Raw genomic sequence first — 25,904 nt, 5'->3', positions numbered from 1 at the left:
ACCAGGAAAACAATTTTTTGGAGACTTATGTAATACAACTGCTTGTCAATAGGTTTATTGTATTAATATATTTTAGTAATAAGACCTAATTTGAAATAAAATTGGAGGCATTAGTGAGTAAAAATCTTTATGTTTGGATGTTATTTTTTGGTGATTTTTCAATGTGAGAATTCTTTAAGTCTTCATGACGTTAGACTTTTATTTCTCATTCTAGTGAGCAACAAGTGTATACAGAATGAAATTTAATTACATAGGTTAATCACAGTTAAATAAAATAAAATAAAATATACATTTAAGGAATATTTAAAAAATGTTCATATCCATATCCACACCATGGAGAACAATCCATGGTGTGGATGTGAGGAATCACTGATGATGTTTCTGGCTCGGCACAAGCAGCGCTTTTATGTAATGTCCTCAATGGAGGGTCGAGAAGTCCTAATAATCCTCTCTGCTGTCCTCACCACTCTCCTCACATTCTTCCAGTCAGAAGCTCTGCAGCCTCCACTCCACACAGAGATGCAACTCGTCACAATGCTCTCTATGCTGCCTCTGTAGAATGTAATGAGGATGGGTGGGTGCAGGTGGGCTCTCCTCATCTTGCACAGGAAGTACATTCATTGCTGTACCTTCTTGACCAATGACGCGGTGTTCACAGACCAGGTGAGATTGTCTGTAATGTGCAGCCCCAGGATCTTTGTGCTGCTGACCACCTCCGCAGCCTTGCTGTTGATGAGGAGTGGAGCATGACTCGGCTGGTTTTTCTTGAAGTCGACAGTGAATGCTTTAGTTTTGTCCATTTCCAGGATCAGCTGCTCCACCTCCTCTCTGCAGGCCAAGTCATTGTTGTCCCTGATGAGGCCCACCACTGTTGTGTCATCCGCAAACTTCACAATGTGGTTGGTGGCAGACCTGGAGGTGCAGTCATGTGTCATCAACCTGAACAGCTAAGGGCTCAATTCACAGCCCTGGGGGGAGCCTGTACTGAGGGTGATGATCCTGGAGGTGTTTTGTCCGACCCGCACTGACTATGATCTGTTGGTGAGGAAGTCCAGCAACCAGATGCACAGGGGGGTGCTTAATCCCAGAGGTCCTAGTTTGTCTACCAGATGTTGCTGAATGATGGTATTAAATGCTGAACTGAAGTCCAAGAACAGCATCTGTACCTGAGTGTTCTTCTCCTCCAGATGTGCAAGGCTCTGGTGAACAACAAAGGAGGTAACGTCCTCAATGGAGCGTCTCAGCCGGTAGGCAAACTGGAAGGGGTCGAACACAGGAGGGAGTCTGGAGGTGATGTACTCCTTAACCAGCCTCTCAAAGCATTTCATTATAATAAGAGTAAGTTTGACGGACTGATAAATGTTGAGAGATGAGATTTGAGGTTTTTTTAGGCACTAGGATACTAGTAGCAGTTTTGAAACATGATGGGACTATTGCTTGGTCAAACAAGGTGTTAAAAATGTCCGTTAGAACACAGACCAGCTGGTCAGCACATTCCCTGAGCACCCGTTCAGGTATGTTATCAGGGCCTGGGGCCTTTCATGTGTTGACTCTCCTCAAAGTCTTCAGTGTCAAAACAGAGTGCCTTATCTTCCTGGTATGGAGCAACTTTAACCGCAGGAATGCTGTTTAGTGTCTCAAATCTCCCAAAAACATTATTAAGTTCATTTAGGAAGTCCATCTTAAGAACTTCTCGTGAAAACAACAATAAAAATCAAGATTGAAAGTTAAAACCTGGAGGTTAAAATGACTTGATATTCAGGCTTTAACTGTTTTGAATTCTTGGGTCAGATGATAATTGTCAGAAGGAAAATGTTTCAACATTTATATCAACATGAAAAAATGGTAGAATAAGTAAACAAATACATCAGATTTAGAGAATCTGATCCCAAAGGTAAAAATGAAGCTCTATGTCATCAAGAGTCATGTGATACAACTGAAAGCTGCTCTGTAGTCACTAAACAGACCTTGCTGAGCTTAACTGCTCCATGTCTTGTGTGTCTGTGTGTGTGTTCAGTGAACTGTAGCCATCATTTCAGTTTCTGTTCAGTCTGACTGAGGGAGGTTTTTGTACGACTGTTTTTCACTGTGTGAACACCCACTGACTGTTGATTTCATGAGCACTCTTACAGTAATAAACTGCAGCATCTTCAGCCTGAACTCCACTGATGGTCAGAGTGAAGTCAGAGTTTGATCCACTGCCTGTAAAACGACCTGGAATCCCTGATTCTCTGATGCTAGCACGGTATATGAGGAGTTTAGGAATTTGTCCATCTGTCTGTTGGTACCAGGCTAAAAAGTCGGAATTATAAACATCTTGACTGGTTTTACATGTGATGGTGACGGTTCGTCCCAGATCAGATGTCACTGCTGCAGGCTGAGTCACTGTGACCTGTCCTCTGGACTCTGAGGATACAGAGACAAAAACATAAAGCAGCTTCATGGTTTAGTCGGCTTCATTTCAGAGGGACGGATGTTCATAGAGGAGAGGAGTTTGATTCTCTGGACTTTACCTGTGAAGCAGCAGCAGAGGAGAGTCCAGATGAGGACACAGATCAAAGTCATGTTTTTCATGAGGAGGATTTCTGTGTCTTCTGTTGTCATGAAGGACAGCTGTCAGTCATCCAGTCTTCAACTCTCAGGACTATAAACTCTCCCAGAGCACTGGAGCATGGTGCTGCTGATGCAAAGTGGCTCTCTATGGAAATCTGCTGACTCACTCCAACAGAGACTTGGATCAATCTGATGATGATGATCAATGAATCATTTAGTTTATATTAACATTATATCATTATAATTGTGGTTTCAGATTAACAACAATCCACTCCAGCAGTAAAAACCATGTTCACCCAGTGGACTTAAGTTCATTGTTTCTATTGTGTCTTCTCACAATATTGTTTGCAGAGTCTTTGGTTGGATAAGTTTAATCATAAATTTAATCTTAAATATGATTCATTTTGATTTTTTTAATAAAAAAATTCCTTTGGTAAAATGAACAAATGTCTAAATAAAAATATAAATCCTGGAAATTTATTGCAATGTATCATCTAAAGTTTTTACATTAGCTGAATGTCCTGAAACTACATCATTCAACCATGTTGTAGTTTGTTTGTTCCAGAGTCAGAGAGCCGTGTCTCTGTACAGTCAGAGGTTTTTGTACGGCGGTTCAATGAGTTTGTATCACTGTGGTACACGTTCGGTGGAGGAACCAGACTGGATGTTGGAAGTAAGCAAAACTTCATTCTGCTTCATTTTAGTAGATAAATTCACATCTTTCACATTTTCTGTTCATGGTCAGAATAACAAAGAAATGTTTTTACTAAATAAATGTTGAACAGTTTGTTCACTGAGATGCAACGTTCACTTCATAAAGAATATTGACATTTTAGGAAACAATATAATGTATCATGAGGAATTGGAGGTGATAGAAAAACGTTCTAATAACTTCATCTTGTGGCTCAAAGGTTTAGTTCAGTGTGAATATATGAGACGGTCGTGTCTCTGTACAGTCAGAGGTTTTTGTACGGTGGTTCAATGAGTTTGTATCACTGTGGTGGACTTTTGGTGGAGGAACCAGACTGGAGCTTGGAAGTAAGTTTAGATTTTATTTAACATGACTGTGTTGTTAAATTGGCTTTTTCTTTATTAGTTTAATGTTTGTCTGAAGTAGAAAGAAAAATATATTTACTTTTGTTTAAAGAGAAATGCTTCTATTAAACCTAATTAGAGATCAGCTTTAGTAAAATTCATCCACATTTCTATGAAAATCCATGTTAATAGTTTTTGTTTGGCTTCATTCGTTTGTAACACTAAAACTTTTTCTAAAACAGAAAAAAGAAAATTTTAAACAACTAAAGAACAATTACATCTGGAAATTATATTGTTATTCAGCACTTTTCTGGTTTAGTTGTGATTCGTGGATTTCAGTGAGTTGCTTTTTATTTTTATTTATTTATTTTTATTTTAATTGGAACCAAAGTAAAAATACGTAAATGTCTGAACGTTTTTCAAACTGATTCTGAGCTGAAATGCATGAGAGGTTTCTAAAAGGGAAGTGAAACAATGTGAGTCAGTGATTGTTGGAGCAGGAAAACATCTGGTAGAAACTTCTTAAAGGAGAAAATCAACTTTCTCACAGTAAAGATTTCTGCTGTTTGATTGACAGCTGTGTGGTTCCTGTCCTCTAATCTGATTGGTGTCTCCTAGGTGATGTCCGTCCCACCCTGACAGTGCTGCCCCCCTCTAGTGAGGAGATAAAGAAGGGCCATGCCACACTTACATGTCTGGCCAACAAGGGCTTCCCCTCAGACTGGAGTCTGTCCTGGAAGGTGGACGGCAGCAGCAGCAGCAGCTATGAGGAGAGCAGGAGCCCCGGGGTGCTGCAGAAGGACGGCCACTACAGCTGGAGCAGCACCCTGAGGGTCCCTGCAGACCAGTGGAGGAAGGTGGGCTCTGTGACCTGTGAGGCCACCCAGGGCTCCCAGACTCCACTGTCAGAGACACTGAGGAGAGACCAGTGTTCCCAGTACTGACCTGACTCACTGGGAATCTGATCCTTGTTTTATTTTGTTACATTTCTTTTTTTTCAGTATTAAACACTGTTCCTTTCTTCTAAGTTCTGATTTACTTTATTTTCACTTTAATCTTTGTGTTGTTCATGTTCTTAAGTTTTTCTTTGTTTTTGTAACTGGGATTTTCTAAGTTTAATAAAACCCTTTTTGATTAAGAGAAGTGTTTCATTAATGTTACTTTTTTTGTATATAAAATTTTAAAAAGGATCTTAAAAAACAATCTCACGAGTTGCATAAAATTAAGAAAAATTATAATGCAGTGTTTAATACTTTTTAGAAATAATAATAAATCCAATTTCAGGTTTTGTAAACTGAAAATTACAGAGTTTTTCTGTAATTTCAGAGTTTGTGTATCTATTTAAATATTTTAAAATATGTTTAATATCAGAAAAAAGTGTGTCATCATATAAACATTAATGTAAAATGGTTTAATAAAAGGCCACATGGTGCATTAACTCAGAGGAAACCACAATACGTTAGAGGAACTTCTAATGAGCTTTTAAATTCTTCCACAGACCTGGAACATGATGCTAAACACTCATTTCAGAAAGTTTTGCTCTGTGTGATGATGTGATGATGCAGGTTTTAGCTTTAAAGGTAAAATAAAACTGTTTTAGTTACAGGAGATTACATCAGAAAGAAACATTCAGTAATTAATCTGGTTGTGTCTTAGAAAGATGTTTAAACTTCATTAGCAGGTCTTTGTAAAGATCATAATAAAGACTGCAGACAGCTGATCTGTGTTTACTTTTTAATATGTGCTGCTTATTCATGGACTCTGAGGCAGAGAAAAAGTTAATTAAATACATTGAAGAACAGGTTGGTTTGAAATAGTTGCTGTCATGGGCAAACCGCTTATGTCCAAAACTGCTACTTTTTAAAAAATCTATAAAACTGTTTGGTTTTTGTAATAATAGGATATAATGTCTTCAAACTTGGTATTGTGTTTTACATCATATATCTTTGGTTAAATATTTGTAAAACTACAGACAGACATAAAGGGGGACCAATAGTACTGATTTATGAAGGAAAAAAAGAAATCACGGATTTTGGACAAAGGAGGTTTGTAACTGACAGTAATGATATGTGGTCATAAATATGTGAAATCTTTAGTGAAATCAGAGAATGAATTTGATATTTCTGTCTTATTATTATCTTCATGGTTTTGGAGAGACCTCATGATGATCTCTGTGACTAAGATACCTCTGCTGGCTTTGTGGTACATATAAGGTGAGTGAATGATGGCAACAACATTAAAATGGACTATAGCTGGTAAGCAGAATATTTACCAAACAGATATGTCCTGCTGCGTTCTTTGCTGTGAGTTGCTGAGTTGTTCACGCTTCGTTTTCAGGGTCTGATTTGGGCTTGAACCCGTACAGCTGTATGTTTTATCTTTACATTGTTTACTGAGTATTTCTATTCCTTCAGTTTGTTTACCAGTTTTGGGCAGAAGAGTCTCATTCTAGATGAGGCTTGATATTCAGTCTTTAACTGTTTTATATATTTAATTCCCCTTTTGAGGGATTATTTGAATCAGCTTTTGTGAACTTTAATGGTCATGTCTTTTAATTAAAATTTAGAGAACCAAACGTTTACAGGATGTAAAGAATAAAATGTCTGGAACATTTTTATCTTGAGTACTGAAACCTGTTTGTAGCGGCGGTCCAGCAGCGATGCCTGTCTGTTGCTATAGTTACTGAAGTATGAAAAGGAAACGAGACACTGAGGTCGATTTTCATCTAAACTCTTGAATATCAACTCTCAGTTTCAAGATTGAAGTTTTGTAAAAACTGATGCAACTTTAACGTTAATAGATACAGAATTTAAAACCAAGATATACTCATTCAGAATGAATCTATTTGATCATTTGAAAGGAGATGTGAGAATTAAAAACTCCTAAAATAACAAAAAGTTGTCTTCATGTTCTGACACCAAAATCAGACCTCATCCCTTTTCACCGCATTTATTAACTGTTTAACATGTTTTAACAGAAAACAAATAAAGTTCGTGTCATGAATGTGTGACTGGTGTTATTGTCTGCTTCGTTAAATTTAGACAGTGAACTGATTTAAAAAGCAAATGTTTGGTTTATCTCAGATGACCTGATGTTTAAAGATTACATAACAATACAGAGCAATCCCAGCAAACATATTCATTGTATTATTTGTTTTAAACTTCTTAATAATGTGTAATAATATACTGTTTAGTGTCAGTGTTGGGTTTCATGAGACTGTTTTCTGTAGTTGAACCCTTCAGCTCAGTGCAGCCGTGGATCAGTTCTTCTGCAGCTGAGGAGGTTTATGTACGACGTTATCAGTGTGTGAACGAGCTGTAATCCTGCTGACAGGAATGAACTCCTGCATCTTCAGGCTGAACTCTACTGATGGTCAGGGTGAAGTCAGTCCCAGATCCTTTTCCACTGAAACGATCAGAAACTCCCAATCAACGTGAATTAGTATAATAGATGAGGAGCTTAGGAGGTTCTCCAGATTTTTGAAGATACCACTGCAAACGATAGCTAACACCTGAATTGGCTTTACATCTGAGAGACACAGTTTGTCCTGAAGCAACAAACTGAGACTGAGGAGTCTGAGTCATGATGATTTCACCTGATGAACCTTAAAAAAGTAACAAACAAAGAGAGGAGAAAATGAGAGAAATGCAGAATGAAGAAAGATGATCAACATGCAGCTAAAGATATATGATTTCTATAAGATGAAAAATAGATTCAGTGTTTCGGTGTTTCTCCATCACAGCAGAACATCATTGTGGTGAACCTGGTTGCATCCTGAAGCAAAGTTTCCACAAGAGAGTCTCACCCTGAACAAGGAGCCCCAGGGTGGTCAGCAGTAGAGTCAGTGACATCATCATTGTGCTGCTGGTGTGTTCAGTGTCTCTGAAAGGTCTGAACAGCCACTGATCAACACTGACCTCTTAACAGCTGGGAGCAGAGAGGCAGGACACATATGCAAACACACACAGTCAGTCAGCTGCAGCTGTCCTCTACATGGTATCATGTTTCATCCTCACTGATGAGAACATCATTAACATTATTAGTTTATGTCAGATGCTCCAGTCGATTCTCTTGTATTCCGTCTATTTCTCTATTTCTGCTTTAGTTGCATCTTGTTGTTTTACAGGAATATAAATGTAATATTAACTTTAATATGTTCAGTGTAAATGTAACATTTCACCAAGTAAATCAGTCATGTGTCGTGAAGAGATGCTGATTCTAGGAATTTATTGTAGTTCAGAACCACAACATATGAAATTTATCTTTCAGGTACAGTTAAATGAATTTGTCTCAACTCCATGTAGGAACAGCTGTCAGCAATCAAGTGAGTTTTCTTCAAGTCTTCATGCTGAATTTAACAGATGTCTCTGCGGACTTTAGTGTTAGGTTTGAAATTCAAACCAAATAATAATAAATACCATACAGTTTAGATTCATTCATTAATATATCTGGAAGTTTATGAAACTACTTGAAGCAGATGAATGTCTCCATATATTACAGCTGTTCAGCTTTTCACTCAACAGGGGAACAAATTAAAGGAAGAAGGCAAAAATTTACATGTTAATTGTTAAAAATGTTTAATTTGTTGCAGCTGCAGAGATTTATTTATTTGTTTTGACTTTTATTTGATAGTTAGGTTTTTAATGATGAATTCTTATTCTTTTGTCTATTTCTAAAAACTCATGTGGTTCCCTAACATGTACAGAAGGTCAAAGGTCATTGTCAAGAATTTTATCTCTATCACATCATTTCTGATTATCATTAAATAGAATCTAAATTAGATCTGAACTGTTATATTTTATATAATTACTATATATTTATTATTATATTATAATAATTGTTTCCATAAAGACAATAATATGTCATTAAACTGTCCTCCAACATGCTAATTTATCATTAAACCTCTAGAGACACAAACCCACTCACAGAGTTTCACTTCAGTCTGACTGAGGGAGGTTTTTGTACGACTGTTTTTCACTGTGTGAACACAGCACCGCTATGAAAACTCTGACAGTAATAAACTGCAGCATCTTCAGCCTGAACTCCACTGATGGTCAGAGTGAAGTCAGAGTTTGATCCACTGCCTGTAAAACGATCTGGAATCCCTGATTCTCTGCTACTAGCATAGTATATGAGGCGTTTAGGAGTTTGTCCATCTTTCTGTTGGTACCAGGCTAAATGGTGGTATCCGCTCGCAACATAAACATTCTGACTGGTTTTACATGTGATGGTGGCAATCAAGTGAGTTTTCTTCAAGTCTTCATGCTGAATTTTACATGGCTCTGTGTACTTTAGCTTTAGGTTTAAAGTTTAAACAAAATAATAATTAATACCATCCAGTTTAGATTAATTCAATAATGTATCTGGAAGTTTATAAAATTACATGAACAGCTTCATCAGATGAATATTTCCATATTGTGATGGCCCGCCACACATGGTAATATCCACACGTCACCATAAGTGTAGATCTAATTTCATTTTATTTGCAGCCTTGAGTCTAAATACCACACTTTCCATTTCACATTACTTCATTACTAAATTACTTTAATTTTTCATACCTAACAATGTTAAGCACATCTAGGCACTGTAAGATTAAATTATGTTTTGTATTAATATTTATTTCTTTTTTTGAGTTACCTGAGGGTCCTGGCTGAATTTAGCCCTAAGTCGGTTGCATGAAAGCAGCTCAAACTAATCCCGGCCAAGTTACTGTGGTGATTTATCCGCTGCAGCTAGCCTGCTCCAGACCAGGCTAACTGCTCAGGCTAAGATTAATCCTAGCGAGTCACCTGCATGTCCAACGTCAATTCTGTGAGGAATTAATGTGTTTTACAGCATGTCCATGGTCTTCCTAAGTATGGCGCGTCATTTTAATCATCCAGTATTAAAATATTACATATACAGTCACTGTACATTTAATCCAAATCTGTTCGTAATCGCAGCAGCCTTTTTATATGGATTCGAGTTGCAGTATTATTATTCTATTCTATTCTACAGTCATTTAGCAGACGCTTTTATCCAAAGCGACTTACATTTGAGAGTAAGAACAACACAAGCATGAATTCAAACAAGATGGGACGTCATAATTAAGTGTTAGTCAGACCGCTTTGAGTCCAGTTAGACCCAGGTGCTGTCGTGTAGTGCTAGTGCAGTGCATATAATTTTTTTTTCTTTTTTTTTAGTCATTTTATTTAAATACAGGATCACGATTTCATCACACAATATCAACTTGGTCATAAGTGCATGATTTCATCAGGCCAAGTGTTATATTGCTATGCTAATGAAGACTGCTCGTCAAATTGCTGTCAGAGGTTTTATAAATATGTGTTTTATTGCAGTAATTGAGATTACAAAACACAGCTGATGAGAATTTGATGTATCTTGATCAGGAGATGTGGAAAAACTGGCTTTCAGGCAAAAATGTCTCTGGACGCTGACTTGAATAATAAAAAGAAGTTTATTACAAAAGTTCAGACATCAAAACAGATTTCTGCAGCAAAATCTGGAGGTCCCAAAGCCAGAACGAAGACCCAAAGACTTCATGTGTCATTCTGTCTTATATAGGGTTTAAACAAAGAAAATTCCTCAGTCCTGTGTCCTCCAATCATAGAGTTTGCCTATAGGATGCTCATTTGCATGGAATGCATGTTCTTGTGTCAATCCAGTCTGTGGGACAGAGACCCTTATATGGTAAAGACTTAAGTGTGTACCATACAAATGCTATGCTTAGATACCTCAGTTTCAAAGGTGTTTTCAATTTAATCTGTGACGAAGACAATGTAGCATATTCAGGTCCAACTCCCCTTCACCTGTTCCTCTTCATAATGGCTTGCCCTTTTTGGATGAGGATGTGCTGGACGAGGAAGCTCGCATCCTCAGAAGAGCATTCAGACGTGAACGAGTCTTCAGGGACAGGTCACATCCCCTGGCCTTTGGAGATGACTATGTCATTGAAAGATACAGATTTTCGGGTGATGGACTAAGATATTTATGTAGGCTGCTGAGTCCAAAAATACAGCACCAGACAGCACGAAGCCATGCCCTCACTGTACCACAGATGATCTGTGTCACATTGAGGTGGCTTGCGAGTGGGAGCTTCCTTTATTCTGTTGGGGATGCAGAGAACCTCAATAAAGGAACCATTTGCCGGACAATCAGATGTGTTTGTCTGGCGCTGAAATCATTCAGCAATATATTCATCACCTTCCCTGGCCACAGAAGACCCCTCTACATCAAGGAGGAGTTTTACAAGATTGCAGGTAACCTCAATTTTAATGTGCACCCATTAGTTTCTAAGTATATCTGTCACAGTTGGATACTCACTATTTTTTGTTACAGCTTTCCCTAACATCATTGGGGCAGTGGATTGCACACACATAAGAATCAGACGCCCCTCAGGTGAACATGAGGGAGATTACATTAACAGGAAATCCTTCCACAGCATCAATGTTCAGGTAAGAGTGATTTGTGGTTATGACCTACATGAATCTGTTCTGTGCATTTAATGACCTTAATAGGCTACAACTAAATATTTCAGATGATCTGTGATGCTGACTGCCTTGTGAGCAATTTAGAGGCAAAGTGGCCTGGCTCAGTGCATGACTCTAGAGTCTTTCGGGCTAGTCCAATTTATGAGAGACTTTCACAAGGTAGCCCACACATTTGTACTGTAAGCACCTTGGACATTGTGTGTGTAACTCTGTTTTCTAAATTATATTTTGTATTATCAGGTGAATTCTCTGGTGTGCTGCTGGGAGATAAAGGATACGCCTGTGAGTCATTCCTCTTGACTCCCCTTGCAGATCCCCAAACCCCACCACAGCAGGCCTACAACCATGCACACACCAAGACAAGGGCTCGAATCGAGATGACCTTCGGCCTTCTGAAATCTTGGTTTCAGTGCCTGCACCACCTGAGGATTTCCCCGGACAGAGCCTGTGATGTTATTGCTGCATGCGTAGTACTGCATAACATTGCAGGCCTAAGAAAGGAGAGACCCCCCCCCCGAGTGGCTGTTGATGTTGACTGGGAAAATGCTCCCATCTTCCCGGACAACACTAATGGCAGACTTGTCAGGGAGCAATATATTGCAAGTTTCTTCACTTAATTTTTGGAATTAGCCCTTTTATTTAATAAAAGAGCTTTTCCTGTGTGAGCATTTTGTTTAGCACTGGTGGTTCTTTGAAATTCTTTTACATTCATGAAAAGAGGACGGACACCAATGTTCTAGTTTTTTTTTTTTTTTTTTATTAAGCAGTCATTTGTCTTGGTTGCTTGGATCCTACGACAGCAAAAGTAACAAGGATTAAAACACTGTATTGCAGATATGGTTACTGTGTGCATTGAAACACTCACTTCTCTTTCTAGTTTCTGGATTTCCAGGTCCAGTTTTCGTGTCCGGTGTTTAATCTCTAGATCCAGCTCTATTTCTTGGAGCTTTCTCTTTTTGAGTCTGATTTTAACATCTGCCAGCTCTCTCTCTCTCCAGGTGCCCTGAATAAAGCGTTCTGACAGTTTGTGAAGTCTGTAAAGGAAATGTCAGTTAGCACAGCAGGATTTGTGCATAATGTAGATTTACTTTAGCCAATACTCACAATGTTACCAGGCTGCTTAGGAGACTGTGCAGCATCCGGGTCCTGTTACACATTTTCTATTAGTACCACATCACTGAATTCATATCCTTCATGGAATAAATAAGCAGGCCAATCCCATAAAACTGACATGCCTCAAGCCTTCTGGACTCCACTGACACAGTCTCCTCATCTGCAGACGTGCATTCTGCAGCTGCAGATGTGCCTTCCCCCTGCCGTATACATGCAGCGAGAGGACTTGGATTAAGATTTCACAGAACATACCAAGCCTGTGATTTCGAGACATTGTACTAACCGGATCATCTTCTGGTGGCTCCAAAAGCGTAATTGTGTTCCCAGACACTGCAAGGTTATCCAAAGTCAGACACTATATTATAGGCAAGGCAAGGCAAGGCAGTTTATTTGTATAGCACATTTCATGTACAGGACAATTCAAAGTGCTTTACATAAAACAAAGACATTACAGATATTTAGAATAGTAAAAGGCATCAACACATAATCACAATAAAATAATAAATTACATTAAAATGATTAAAAGCAAGATAAGTTAAAAAAAAGGTACCGTGCAGATTTCATGCATAGGCGCATGAGAAAAGAAAAGTTTTTAACCTGGATTTAAAAATGTCTACATTTGGGGAAAGTTTATTCTCCACTGGCAGTTTGTTCCATTTGTTTGCAGCATAACAGCTAAATGCTGCTTCTCCATGTTTAGTCTGGACTCTGGCCTGGACTAGTTGACCAGAGTCTTTGGATCTAAGAGCTCTGCTAGGTTTATATTCTCTGAACATATCACAGATGTATTCTGGGCCTAAACCATTCTGGGATTTGTAAATGATCAGAAGGGTTTTAAAATCTATTCTGTGACTGACTGGAAGCCAGTGTAAAGATTTTAAAACTGGTGTGATGTGTTCAGATCTCTTAGTCCTGGTTAAAACTCTAGCAGCAGCGTTCTGGATGAGCTGCAGATGTTTAATGCTCTTTTTAGTAAGTCCTGTTAAAAGACCATTACAGTAATCCAGTCTACTGGAGATGAATGCATGGATGAGTTTCTCTTGGTCTTTCTGGGAGACTAAACTTTTAATTCTGTTGATGTTTCTGAGCTGGTAAAAAGCTGTCTTAGTGACAGCTTTGATGTGGCAGCTGAAAGTCAGATCTGAGTCTATCAACACTCCCAGGTTACGAACTTGGTTGGTAATTTTAAGAGCCCGAGTCTCCAGGTGTTTGCCAATGCTGACCCTCTTCTCTTTGCTACCAAACAGAATAATCTCAGTTTTGTCTTCATTTAATTGTAGGAAATTCTCCCTCATCCAGGTGTTTATTTGCTCCAGACACTGACACATTAAGTCTATTGGACTGCAGTCATCTGGTGACAGAGACACATAAAGTTGTGTATCATCTGCATAACTTTGATAACTAATGCTATAGTTTTGTAATATTTTACCCAAAGGGAGCATATACAAGTTGAACAGAAGAGGTCCAAGGACTGACCCCTGGGGGACTCCACAAGTCATGGCCACTCGCTCGGATTCATAGCTGCCGATCGTAACAAAATAACTCCGGCCTTCTAAATAGGACCTGAACCAGTTAAGAACCGCTCCAGAAAGTCCAACCCAGTTTTCCAGCCTGTGCAACAGGATTCTGTGATCTACAGTATCAAACGCAGCACTGAGATCCAACAGAACCAGGACTGATACTTGACCAGAATCGGTATTCAACCTAATGTCATTTAACACTTTGACCAGAGCTGTTTCAGTGCTGTGATGAGGTCGGAAGCCGGACTGAAATTTATCAAGATTTCCACTTTCATTTAAAAAGTCATTAAGCTGGTGAAATACAACTTTTTCAATAATCTTGGAAATAAAAGAGAGGTTAGAGACAGGTCTATAGTTGTTCATTATAGAGGCGTCTAGAGTCCTTTTCTTTAGGAGTGGCTTAATAGCAGCTATCTTTAGTGACTGGGGAAAAATGCCTGATGCCAGTGAGCTGTTAACTATCAGTAGGAGATCACTTTCTACTGAGGTAAAAACAGTTTTTAAAAAGTCGGATGGTATCATGTCCAGAGTGCATGTTGTTGATTTCAAATGCCAAACTGTTTCTTGTAGGACTTTTAAATTCACCATTTTAAATTGTGACATGACATCAGAATTATTTCGGCGTTTTAGACACAGACTAATTTTCTTGTTTGACTGTGTGGAATTAATATTTTGCCTAATTGTTTTAATTTTTTGGCTAAAAAAGTTTGCAAATTGGTTGCATTTCTCAGTGGAAAGGAGCTCAGGGCTTATCTGTTTAGGAGGATTTGTAAGTTTTTCAATCGTGGCAAACAGAGTGCGAGAATTGTTGACATTCCTGTTAATCATTTCAGATAAATGCAGCTCTCTGGCCTTGCACAGCTCATTGTTATAGTTACGTAGGCTTTGTTTGTACAGCTCATAGTAAATTTGAAGTTTATTTTTCCGCCATTTCCGCTCAGTTTTTCTGCATTCTCTTTTTAGGCTGGTAACCACAGTGGTGTTTCTCCATGGTGTTTTCTGTTTGCTCAAGTTGCTCTTGATTCTTATCGGTGCAACAGCATCCATTACATTCAAGATTTTCAGATTGAAATGATCCAGGAGTCCATCAACTGACTCTGCACTGGTTGTTGGTAACATCGCTATGGCCTCCACAAACTTAGCACTTGTTCTTTCATTAATGTACCTCTTCCTAACGGAGAAGCAGGTTGGTTGAACATTCTGAGTGATCAGTAAATCAAACAAAATACAAAAATGGTCAGACAAGGCCAAGTCAGTGACCGCAACAGAAGAAATATCAACACCCTTTGAAATAACCAGGTCCAGAATGTGACCTCGAATGTGGGTCGGTTGTTTAACATGTTGCCACAAACCAAACATGTCCAATATGGAACAAAATTCCTTGACATTACCATCCGTCATGTTATCTATGTGAATGTTAAAATCCCCAGTTAAGATGAAATGGTTAAAATCAGTAGAGATAACCGACAATAATTCAGAAAATTCATCAATAAAATTTACACAGTGTCCTGGACGTCTGTAGATGATTAGAAATAGGACTTTAGGAATGCCCCTTAAAATAAAACTAAGATATTCAAAAGAAGTAAAATCACCAAATGACATTCCTTTACACTGGAATGAATCTTTAAATAAGGCAGCTTCTCCTCCCCCTTTCTTCCCGTTTCGACATTTATTCATGAAACTAAAATGAGGGGGTGCTGTTTCATTAAGAACTGTAGCACTTGTGTCTTCTGTTAACCATGTTTCTGTCAGAAAAAGAAAATCTAAACTGTGAGAAATGATGAAGTCATTAACTAACAGTGACTTGTTGGACAGAGATCTAACATTTAGTACAGCTAGTTTTATGAAGTTTACACTGGTCTCTGTTGTATTCTGAGTTATACAAGGTACAGTTAACAGATTAGATCGATTCATCCCACAAGCTGACCGTGTTCGATTCCTTATTTTACTAACTAACACAGGAATCCTACTGGGTCCAGGCTTGATCTCAGAACAGCTGTCAGTAGTAGCAAAACTACAGCAAGGACCCTGAACGCATCATGGCATGTTATCTTTGTTGTGAATTTTGCTGCTCTGGGACCCTCCTACCATGCCCTGCTCGGTCAGGACAGATGATCTAATAGGAGGATGAGGAGGGGGAGGAGGGGGAGCCCTGTATTTCTTGGTAGATGGTGGTCGCTGGGGTTCAGATTATATTTGATTGTGTTCCATGTGCAGTAGAATTGCAGTACGTGATGTACCTTGTATGAAGTGGACAGTTTCTGTGGCTGGGACAGAGTCAGTTATTGTCCCTCCCTGGATCCCCTCCATCACTGGCCTCCCTTTATTTAAATGGAGGCCAGTTCCTCTGCTGGAGTCACATCCTGGCTTGGTGGGCCGCCCCCTGTGCCAGTTTATAGGCCTTTTTTTAACTGCTACAATTATACAGACATTGAACATGTCAGCAGACACCTCATCTATTCACCTTATTTGTTCACGGTTATCTACTTTGGAGTCACTTACCAGCCTGCAAAATGTTCTTATATTTAATTTTTACTTGCTGCCAGGTCCTTTTATGGCCAGACAGGTTTATGAAGGACAGAAAGATAAAATAGATAAAAACGTTACATGAGGAAAATAGATTAAATGACACATTGTGGATAATTGTTTGCACCTAATCATACTCTACATTTCCTGAGTAACATGCACCTGCTTGTCACTCTTAAAGTATACAACAGTTAGTGGATTTGAAAAGTAACTCCTTTAATTGTAGCCTAATTATGACAGTTCCAGTGGAGCACTGTTTATTAATTGTACAGTTTTTGACCACTTACGCATTGAGCCGGTCGGCTATTGTCTGCCAGGCTCTCTCGCGTTCTTTACTTATGGCATTGGTATTGCCTTTTTTCATTATAATATCCTTAACTTCGTCAGAGAACTCCGTCAGGAGCTGTTGTTCAGCGGCCGTGACGTAGGACGCACGACTTTTATCCATTTCCCCATCCGTGATTCTGTGAGCAATCGCGAGGTCTGCTTCAGTATGCCGTGCACATGCACTTATCCCAACTATCTTCACCTGGCTTAACCTAGCCGCACCTTCTCATCCTGGCTCAGCAAACGTGCAACCAATTAAGCCAGGATAGGCCGCGCAAGCTAGGTCAAGCTGGGCTTGCTTAATTATCCTGGATTTCTTTATTCTGGTTTCGTGCAATACCCCTCTGGAGTTCAACCTCTCCTTCATGCTGCAGCAAAGGCGTGGCCAAGGGCTGAGGCTTCTGATAGGCTGCTGCCAGCTCCATTGGACTTGACCACATGCTGCCGTGTCATAGGGGTGTTTGGGAATTTATTTTGAGATTTTTGTGCAATTTTTAGTAGCCATTGTATTTCCCCTTTTTGTGTTGTACTCTTGGTTTAGCTCAGCTTGTATTTAGGTTCACATGTTTGATTGTTCAGGCGGTCAGTTTGTTTGCTGTGTTCATTCAGTTGTTTGCTTGCTTAAGTTCTACTTTGTTCTGATTTTGAGTCTAGTTATATTTATTTGGCCTCTTTTATCAGTTTGTTTAGTTGAATTTTTGGATTTTGTAAAACGGATTTTGAGGTAAATAAAAGACCCAGGTTTTTGAACAAAAACGTCTTGTGTCCTGCCGCCTTACTGCTTGGTCCCTGACACATATATTACAGCTGTTCAGCTTTTCAGTGAACAGGGGAATAAATTGAAAGATGACGGCGATAATTTATGTGTAAATTGTTAAAAATGTTAAGATACCCTTAACATTAGTCATGATGAATTTCCAATCATATGTAGTATAATGGTTTAATATTTGAGGCATTTATTTATTTCTTTTTACTTATATTTGATAATTAGTTTTCTTATTATGAAATGTTTTTTTTTCTTTTGTCTGTTTTTTGAACTCGTGGTTTCTTACGTTTTACTGTAAATATGAGGTCAAACATCACTGTCAATAATTTTGACTATCATTGATTCATTTAACATTATCAATAAAAAAATTGTCATTTAAATCTGATTTATACTTAGATATGTTTCCATAAAAACAATTTTATCTCATATAGCTCTCCTCCAAAGTATTAATTTATCATTAAAGATCTGGAGACACAAACCCACTTACAGAGTTTCACTTCAGTCTGACTGAGGAATAAATCTTTAGATATATTTTTGTGATATAACTTTTTTCCCCGGTTATATATTTACAAATATTGAAACTGTTTAAATTAACTGTGAAGCTGAGGTCAAAGGTCACATACAGGAATTTTCTCTGTGACAAATTTGTTCAAATTCTTTCTGTTTAAAAGTTTTAGTAAATCGTGGATGATGATTAAAAAAATTCTCAATCAAGATTTTATCCAAAATTTTCTTTAGAAGTGTGTTTTGTTATTGAAGCAATGGTGTGTGTTAGAGTGTGTGTGTGTGTGTAGGTGTGTGTGGCTGAGTGTATGTTTTTCTTTGTTCAGTGAACTGCATCAGTCTCAGTCAGACTGAAGGAGGTTTTTGTACGACTGTTTTTCACTGTGTGAAAACCTCAAAGCTGCTTGAAGGAAATTCTCCTTTACAGTAATAAACTGCAGCATCTTCAGCCTGAACTCCACTGATGGTCAGAGTGAAGTCAGAGTTTGATCCACTGCCTGTAAAACGATCTGGAATCCCTGATGCTCTGCTGCTAGCATAGTATATGAGGAGTTTAATAGTTTGTCCATCCTTCTGTTGGTACCAGGCTAAATAGTGGTTGCTGCTATGAACAAAAACATCGTGACTGGTTTTACATGTGATGGTGACGGTTCCTCCCAGATCAGAGGTCACTGCTGCAGGCTGAGTCACTGTGGCCTGGATTTTAGACTCTAAGGATACAGAGACAAAAACATAAAGCAGCTTCATGGTTTAGTCGGCTTCATTTCAGAGGGACGGATGTTCATAGAGGAGAGGAGTTTCATTCTCTGGACTTTACCTGTGAAGCAGCAGCAGAGGAGAGTCCAGATGAGGACGCAGATCAAAGTCATGTTTTTCATGAGGAGGATTTCTGTGTCTTCTGTTGTCATGAAGGACAGCTGTCAGTCATCCAGTCTTCAACTCTCAGGACTATAAACTCTCCCAGAGCACTGGAGCATGGTGCTGCTGATGCAAAGTGGCTCTCTATGGAAATCTGCTGACTCACTCCAACAAGGACTTGGATCAATATGATGATGTTTATCAATGAATATTTTAGTTTATATTAATATTTGTTGTAATAATTTTAGATTCAAATTAACATTGGAAAGTTTATGTTGTGGAGAAAAGATTACATATAATGCCTCCTAATCTTTATCTAAATGCTACAAAACAGATTTGAACTTTCTACTCATTCATCTACCAGCTCACCCAGCGCTACTTATCATATAGTCTTTGTACTGAATGCATCATTTTTTCTCTACAGTAACAAAACAGTGATCGGGGACGATGTGGGGTTCAGTGTCCAATGATGAGGATTATGGAAAATCCTGGGATCAAACTGCTGATCTTGCAGTTAAAATCCACTCCACCAGCACAACCATGTTCACCCAGTGGACTTTTTAAATTCATTATTTCTACTTTTTTCTCACATCTTCTCACATTAGTTTAATCTAAAATTTTATCTTAAGTCACATTCCTTTTTTTGTTGTTTTTTTTTTTTTTTGTTGTTGTTCTTGTTTTTTTATGAAAATAAAGTCTTTGGGGAAGATGAACAAATGTCTAAATAAAAACATGCTGCATTGTTTGTTCCAGAGTCAGAGAGCCGTGTCTCTGTACAGTCAGAGGTTTTTGTACGGTGGTTCAATGAGTTTGTATCACTGTGGTGGACTTTTGGTGGAGGAACCAGACTGGAGCATGGAAGTAAGTTTAGATTTTATTTAACATGACTGTGTTGTTAAATTGGCTTTTTCTTTATTAGTTTAATGTCTGTCTGGAGTAGAAAGAAAAATATAATTACTTTTGTTTAAAGAGAAATATTTTTATTAAACCTAATTAGTAAAATTCATCCACGTTTCCATAAAAGTCCATGTTAATAGTTTTTGTTTGGCTTCATTCGTTTTTAAAATTAAAACTTTTTCTAAAACAGAAAACAAATAATTTAAACAACTAAAGAACAATTACATCTGGAAATTATATTGTTATTCAGCACTTTCTGGTTTAGTTGTGATTCGTGGATTTCAGTGAGTTGCTTTTTTATTTTATTTATTTATTTTCATTTTAATTGGAACCAAAGTAAAAACATGTAAATGTCTGAACGTTTTTCAAACTGATTCTGAGCTGAAATGCATGAGAGGTTTCTAAAAGGGAAGTGAAACGATGTGAGTCAGTGATTGTTGGAGCAGGAAAACATCTGGTAGAAACTTCTTAAAGGAGAAAATCAACTTTCTCACAGTAAAGATGTCTGCTGTTTGATTGACAGCTGTGTGGTTCCTGTCCTCTAATCTGATTGGTGTCTCCTAGGTGATGTCCGTCCCACCCTGACGGTGCTGCCCCCCTCTAGTGAGGAGATAAAGAAGGGCCATGCCACACTTACATGTCTGGCCAACAAGGGCTTCCCCTCAGACTGGAGTCTGTCCTGGAAGGTGGACGGCAGCAGCAGCAGCAGCTATGAGGAGAGCAGGAGCCCCGGGGTGCTGCAGAAGGACGGCCACTACAGCTGGAGCAGCACCCTGAGGGTCCCTGCAGACCAGTGGAGGAAGGTGGGCTCTGTGACCTGTGAGGCCACCCAGGGCTCCCAGACTCCACTCTCAGAGACACTGAGGAGAGACCAGTGTTCCCAGTACTGACCTGATTCACTGGGAATCTGATCCTGGTTTCATTCTGTTACAGCTCTTCTTCTTCAGTATCAAACACTGTTCCTTTCTTCTAAGTTCTGATTGACCATTTTCCCTCTCAACCTTCGTGATGTTTTGATTCTTAAGTTTTTTTCTTTTTTGTTTTTTTGTACCTGAGATTTTTGAAGTTTAATAAAAAGCTTTTTCATAAAAAGAAAATTTTTTTTTAATGTTTTTGTTTAAATGAAACAGAAAAACAGTCCCACCAGTTGCATAAAATGAGGAAACACACTAATGCAGTTTTTAATACTTTTTAAAAGAAAGAGCTAAAATGATAACTTACATTCAGACATGACAGAAATAAATTCATCTCACATCTGATTTTGTAAAATAAAAACTACAGAATTTCTCTGTCGTTTCAGAGTTCATGTATCTATTGAAATATTAAATATAAAAAAATGTGTCTTGATATAAACATTAATGTAAAATGGTTTAATGAAAGGCCACATGGTGCATTAACTCAGAGTAAACCACAATACGTTAGAGGAACTTCTAATGAGCTTTTAAATTCTTCCACAGACCTGGAACATGATGCTAAACACTCATTTCAGAAAGTTTTGCTCTGCTGAACCCAGATGTGATGATGCAGGTTTTAGCTTTAAAGGTAAAATAAAACTGTTTTAGTTACAGGAGATTACATCAGAAATAAACATTCAGTAATTAATCTGGTTGTGTGTTAGAAAGATGTTTAAACTTCATTAGCAGGTCTTTGTAAAGATCATAATTAAGACTGCAGACAGCTGATCTGTGTTTACTTTTTAATATCTGCTGCTTATTCATGGACTCTGAGGCAGAGAAAAAGTTAATTAAATACACTGAAGAACAGGTTGGTTTGATATGTGATCATAAATATGTAAAATCTTTAGTGAAATCAGAGACTGACTTTGATGTTTCTGTCATATTATTGTCGTCATGGTTTTGGAGACCTCATGATGATCTCTGTGACTGAGCTGGAAAACTGAACTGATGTGATTTATAGAAAAATCTTTTTAGGTTTATATTGAAATATAAGATAAATAAACTTTAAACTAGAATAAAATCACCTGCAATGTTTTATTAATTTTGGTGGAACAGTGTGTCTGACTATGTGAGTGTGTTTAGGAGTGTATTATTGTTGAATTGTTATCAGTCTCTGCAGCAGTCAGTTCAGTTTCTACTCAGTCTGATTGAGGCAAGTTTTTGTATGACTGTTTTTGAGTCATTCTGTGAAACGGGTGTTATTTCCACTTTGTACTTTAAAATATTTCATCAAGGGCAAATATTATTTGAAAAATTCCTTAATATAAAAGATAGGTTAAACTTTCAAAAAACACATTTTATACCTCAGGTATAAAATACTTTTTAATATTACCTGTAATATTAATATTACTTGTATTTATTCAGACCCAGGAGTCATTATTTTACCACCCCGTCATGGACAATATGCACACAGTTTGACAAATAATTACTAAAAATTTTGTTTTTCCCCACCAATAAAGTCTCCTTTATTAGAAATTAATAAATAAACGATTAAAATAACTTCAAATTTGTATATGTTTCATACAGCATTTTCATTATGTGGTAAATGTCAACATAAAATGGCTGCCAGTTCACTGCATGTTAAGCTGACTCAGCATGTCTGATTTCAATCTGAAATATCATTTTATTTCCATTAAGACAAAAAAAGCTTTTTTTTGCGTGACAGGGTGATAATATTAAGTATGAAGTTTTACAGACCCCATCCAACCTACAAAAACAAAAAGACAACAATTTAAAATAGTCATTGTCAATGTCAAGTTTATTTCTATAGCAACTTTCATGTGAAAGACAACCCAAAGTGCTTTACATGGAGATCATCAACAATAACAACAAAAACAAAGAAACAAACAAAAAAAAACAATTTAAGAAAAGTTTACAATAAAACTAAGCATAAAATGAGGCTACAAATACCCAAATACAATAAAACACTGAACATACAGACATCAAGCAAAAAAGAGAGAAAAACAAAAATTAATCATAAGCTATGTTAAAAAGGTAGGTCTTTAATTTAGACTTCAAAGTGCTGAGCACCGTTTTTTTTTTTTTTTTTTATAAACCTGTCTTGTCCAGCATCGTTGCAAACAGAATGATTGTCTGGCTGCCGTCTGGTGCTGGGCAATTTTACTCTATCAAGCAGGGATTTATACTACATGTATAAAGTCCCTCTTGATGACATGAAAAACTTTATTAAATCAGACTCTTAATGCTGGACTCGACCGGAGGGGACAGAGAGAGAGAGAGAGAAAAGAAAGTAGAGAGAAGAGGGAGGGGAGAGAGAGGGACAGAAAGGGTGTGGGGAGTGCGGGTGGGGACTTGAAACATCATACAGAAGACCATGTAATCCATACTACTTACAACATATATAGCTACGATCATCCTAGCCAGTAGGTCATTACACAACTAGTTGATAATAGTAACAATAATAATAATTAAAGCCGCAAGCGGCATCCATCGGGTCCGAGCTGCCTGGACCCCGCCACCCGATGTCGCCATGACAACAGGTGCTGCAATGCGTTAAGGACCCAACCTGTATGAATCCTGTCAAGTTTGGTGCAGATCCCTTGTATTCCTATGGAGATATAAGCAAACCGTGTTTCATGGCGAGGGCATTTTTCCGTCGGTTACCACGGTGACACGCTTTTTCCTATTAGAAAGATTTGAGGAGCGTTTGGTCCCCAACTTGTCAGGAAGCTTCCCACCAAGTTTGGAGTCAGTCGCACGAATCCCCTCAGACTAGTTTGTTAAAATGGGAGTGAAATCCAAGATGGCGGGCAGTCCGTTGCCATGGCAGCAAGTGTTCTATTGACATCAATGCTGGACTTGGGGTGTCAGAAGTATGAATCCTGTCAAGTTTGGTGCAGATCCCACGTATTCCTATGGAGATATAAGCAAACCGTGTTTCATGGCGAGGTCATTTTCCATCAGTTGCCACGGTAACACGCTTCCTGCTATTAGAAAGATTTGAGGAGCGTTTGGTCCCCAACTTGTCAGGAAGCTTCCCACCAAGTTTGGAGCCAGTCGCGCGAATCCCCTCAGACTAGTTCGTTGAAATGTCAGAGAAATCCAAGATGGCGGGCACCCCGTTGCCATGGCAACAGGTGTTTGATTGACTTCTTTGCTGGACTTGGGATGTGACAGGTATGAATCCTGTGAACTTTGGTGCAGATCCCACGTATTTCTGTGGAGATATGAGCAAACCGTGTTTCATGGCGAGAAGGCGTTTTTCCGTCGGTTGCCACGGTAACACGTTTCCTGCTATTAGAAAGATTTGAACAATTTTTGGTCCCCAACTTGTCAGGAAGCTTCCCACCAAGTTTGGAGTCAGTCGCACGAATCCCCTCAGACTAGTTCGTTCAAATACGATGTGTGTAAAGTGGAAAAAATGGCAAAAAAATGGCTGCACACGCCAAGATGGCGGGCACCCCGTTGCCATGGCGACAGGTGTTACATTGAGTTTTTTGGTCAACACGGGGTGGTACACGTGTGTGCCGAGTTTCGTCTTCCTACGTTGAAGTAGACTTCCTGGGCCCCATTCATGTGGTGATTTTTGGTGACTGTAGGTGGCGCTGTTGAGCCAATTTTGCATTGAAGTGTATGCGGACCTTATAATATCCGAGTTACGCGGGACTTGACGTGTGTGCCAAGTTTCACAACTTTTCATGGGTGTTTAGGGGGTCAAATTTGAGGTCGAAACGCTTAGAAGGAGAATAAACATTTCAACTACAATAGGGTTTCGCCATACTTCGTATGGCTCGGACCCTAATAAGAGTAAGAGTAATAATAATTAAAGCCGCAAGCGGCATCCATCGGGTCCGAGCTGCCTGGACCCCGCCACCCGATGTCGCCATGACAACAGGTGGTGTAACGCGTTAAGGACCCAACCTGTATGAATCATGTCAAGTTTGGTGCAGTTCCCATGTATTCCTGTGGAGATATGAGCAAACCGTGTTTCATGGCGAGAAGGCTTTTTTCCGTCGGTTGCCACGGTTACACGCTTTCTCCTATCAGAAAGATTTGAGTAGCGTTTGTTCCCCAACTTGTCAGGAAGGTTCCCACCAAGTTTGGAGTCGGTCGCCCGAATCCCCTCAGACTAGTTCGTTGAAATGGCAGTGAAATCCAAGATGGCGGGTACACCGTTGCCATGGCAACAGGTGTTCGATTGACTTCTTTGCTGCACTTGGGGTGGGACACGTATGAATGCTGTGAAGTTTGGTGAAGATCCCGTGTATTTCTATGGAGATATGATCAACCCGTGTTTAATGGCGAGGAGGCTTTTTCCGTCGGTTGCCACGGTTACAGGCTTTTTCCTATTAGAAAGATTTGAATAGCATTTGGTCCCCAACTTGTCAGGAAGGTTCCCACCAAGTTTGGAGTCGGTCGCCCGAATCCCCTCAGACTAGTTCGTTCAAATGGCAGTGAAATCCAAGATGGCGGGTACACCGTTGCCATGGCAACAGGTGTTCAATTGACTTGTTTGCTGGACTTGGGGTGTGACACGTATGAATACTGTGAAGTTTGGTGCAGATCCCGTGTATTTCTATGGAGATATGATCAACCCGTGTTTCATGGCGAGGAGGCTTTTTCCGTCGGTTGCCACGGTTACAGGCTTTTTCCTATTAGAAAGATTTGAATAGTGTTTGGTCCCCAACTTGTCAGTAACGTTCTCACCAAGTTTGGAGTCTGTCGCACGAATCCCCTCAGACTAGTTCGTTGAAATGGCAGTGAAATCCAAGATGGCGGGCACCCCGTTGCCATGGCAACAGGTGTTTGATTGACTACTTTGCTGGACTTGGGGTGTCACAGGTATGAATACTGTGAAGTTTGGTGCAGATCCCATTTATTTCTATGGAGATATGAGCAAACCGTGTTTCATGGCGAGAAGGCGTTTTTCCGTCGGTTGCCATGGTAACACGCTTTCTGCTATTAGAAAGATTTGAATAGCGTTTGGTCCCCAACTTGTCAGGAAGGTTCCCTCTAAGTTTGGAGTCAGTCGCACGAATCCCCTCAGACTAGTTCGTTCAAATACGATGTGTGTAAAGTGCAAAAAATGGCCAAAAAATGGCCGCACACGCCAAGATGGCGGCCACGCCGTTGCCATGGCAACAGGTGTTTCATTGACTTTTTTGCTCAGCTTGGGGTGTTAGACGTGTGTGCCGAGTTTCGTCTTCCTACGTCGAAGTAGACTTTTGGGACCCCATTCATTGTGTGATTTTTTTGGTGTCTAGGTGGCGCTGTTGAGGCACTTTTGCATTGAAGTGTATGCGGACCTTATAATATCCGAGTTATGCGGGGCTTGACGTGTGTGCCAAGTTTCACAACTTTTCATGGGTGTTTAGGGGGTCAAATTTGGCGTCGAAAT

General features: G+C 39.1%; 4 gene segments (V, D, J or C); 2 read left to right on the top strand and 2 right to left on the bottom strand.

Moving 5' to 3' along the window:
* Positions 1–2,083: 2,083 nt before the first annotated feature.
* Positions 2,084–2,565, bottom strand: LOC121656412. The segment is given in 2 exon segments: positions 2,084–2,406; positions 2,514–2,565. Coding segments are annotated over 2 exon segments (375 nt in total).
* A 276-nt stretch (positions 2,566–2,841) lies between these two features.
* Positions 2,842–4,597, top strand: LOC121656411. The segment is given in 3 exon segments: positions 2,842–2,852; positions 3,105–3,226; positions 4,207–4,597. Coding segments are annotated over 3 exon segments (459 nt in total).
* Positions 4,598–18,212: 13,615 nt separating this feature from the next.
* Positions 18,213–18,703, bottom strand: LOC121656410. The segment is given in 2 exon segments: positions 18,213–18,544; positions 18,652–18,703. Coding segments are annotated over 2 exon segments (384 nt in total).
* Positions 18,704–19,139: 436 nt separating this feature from the next.
* On the top strand, positions 19,140–20,598 carry LOC121656408. The segment is given in 3 exon segments: positions 19,140–19,205; positions 19,472–19,553; positions 20,154–20,598. Coding segments are annotated over 3 exon segments (474 nt in total).
* Positions 20,599–25,904: the final 5,306 nt, after the last annotated feature.

Source organism: Melanotaenia boesemani, chromosome 17, assembly GCF_017639745.1.
Source record: "Melanotaenia boesemani isolate fMelBoe1 chromosome 17, fMelBoe1.pri, whole genome shotgun sequence".
In the NCBI taxonomy this organism is placed as follows: Eukaryota; Metazoa; Chordata; class Actinopteri; order Atheriniformes; family Melanotaeniidae; genus Melanotaenia; species Melanotaenia boesemani.
Note: the sequence above shows the minus strand (reverse complement) of the source record. Positions and strands in the feature narration are given on the sequence as shown.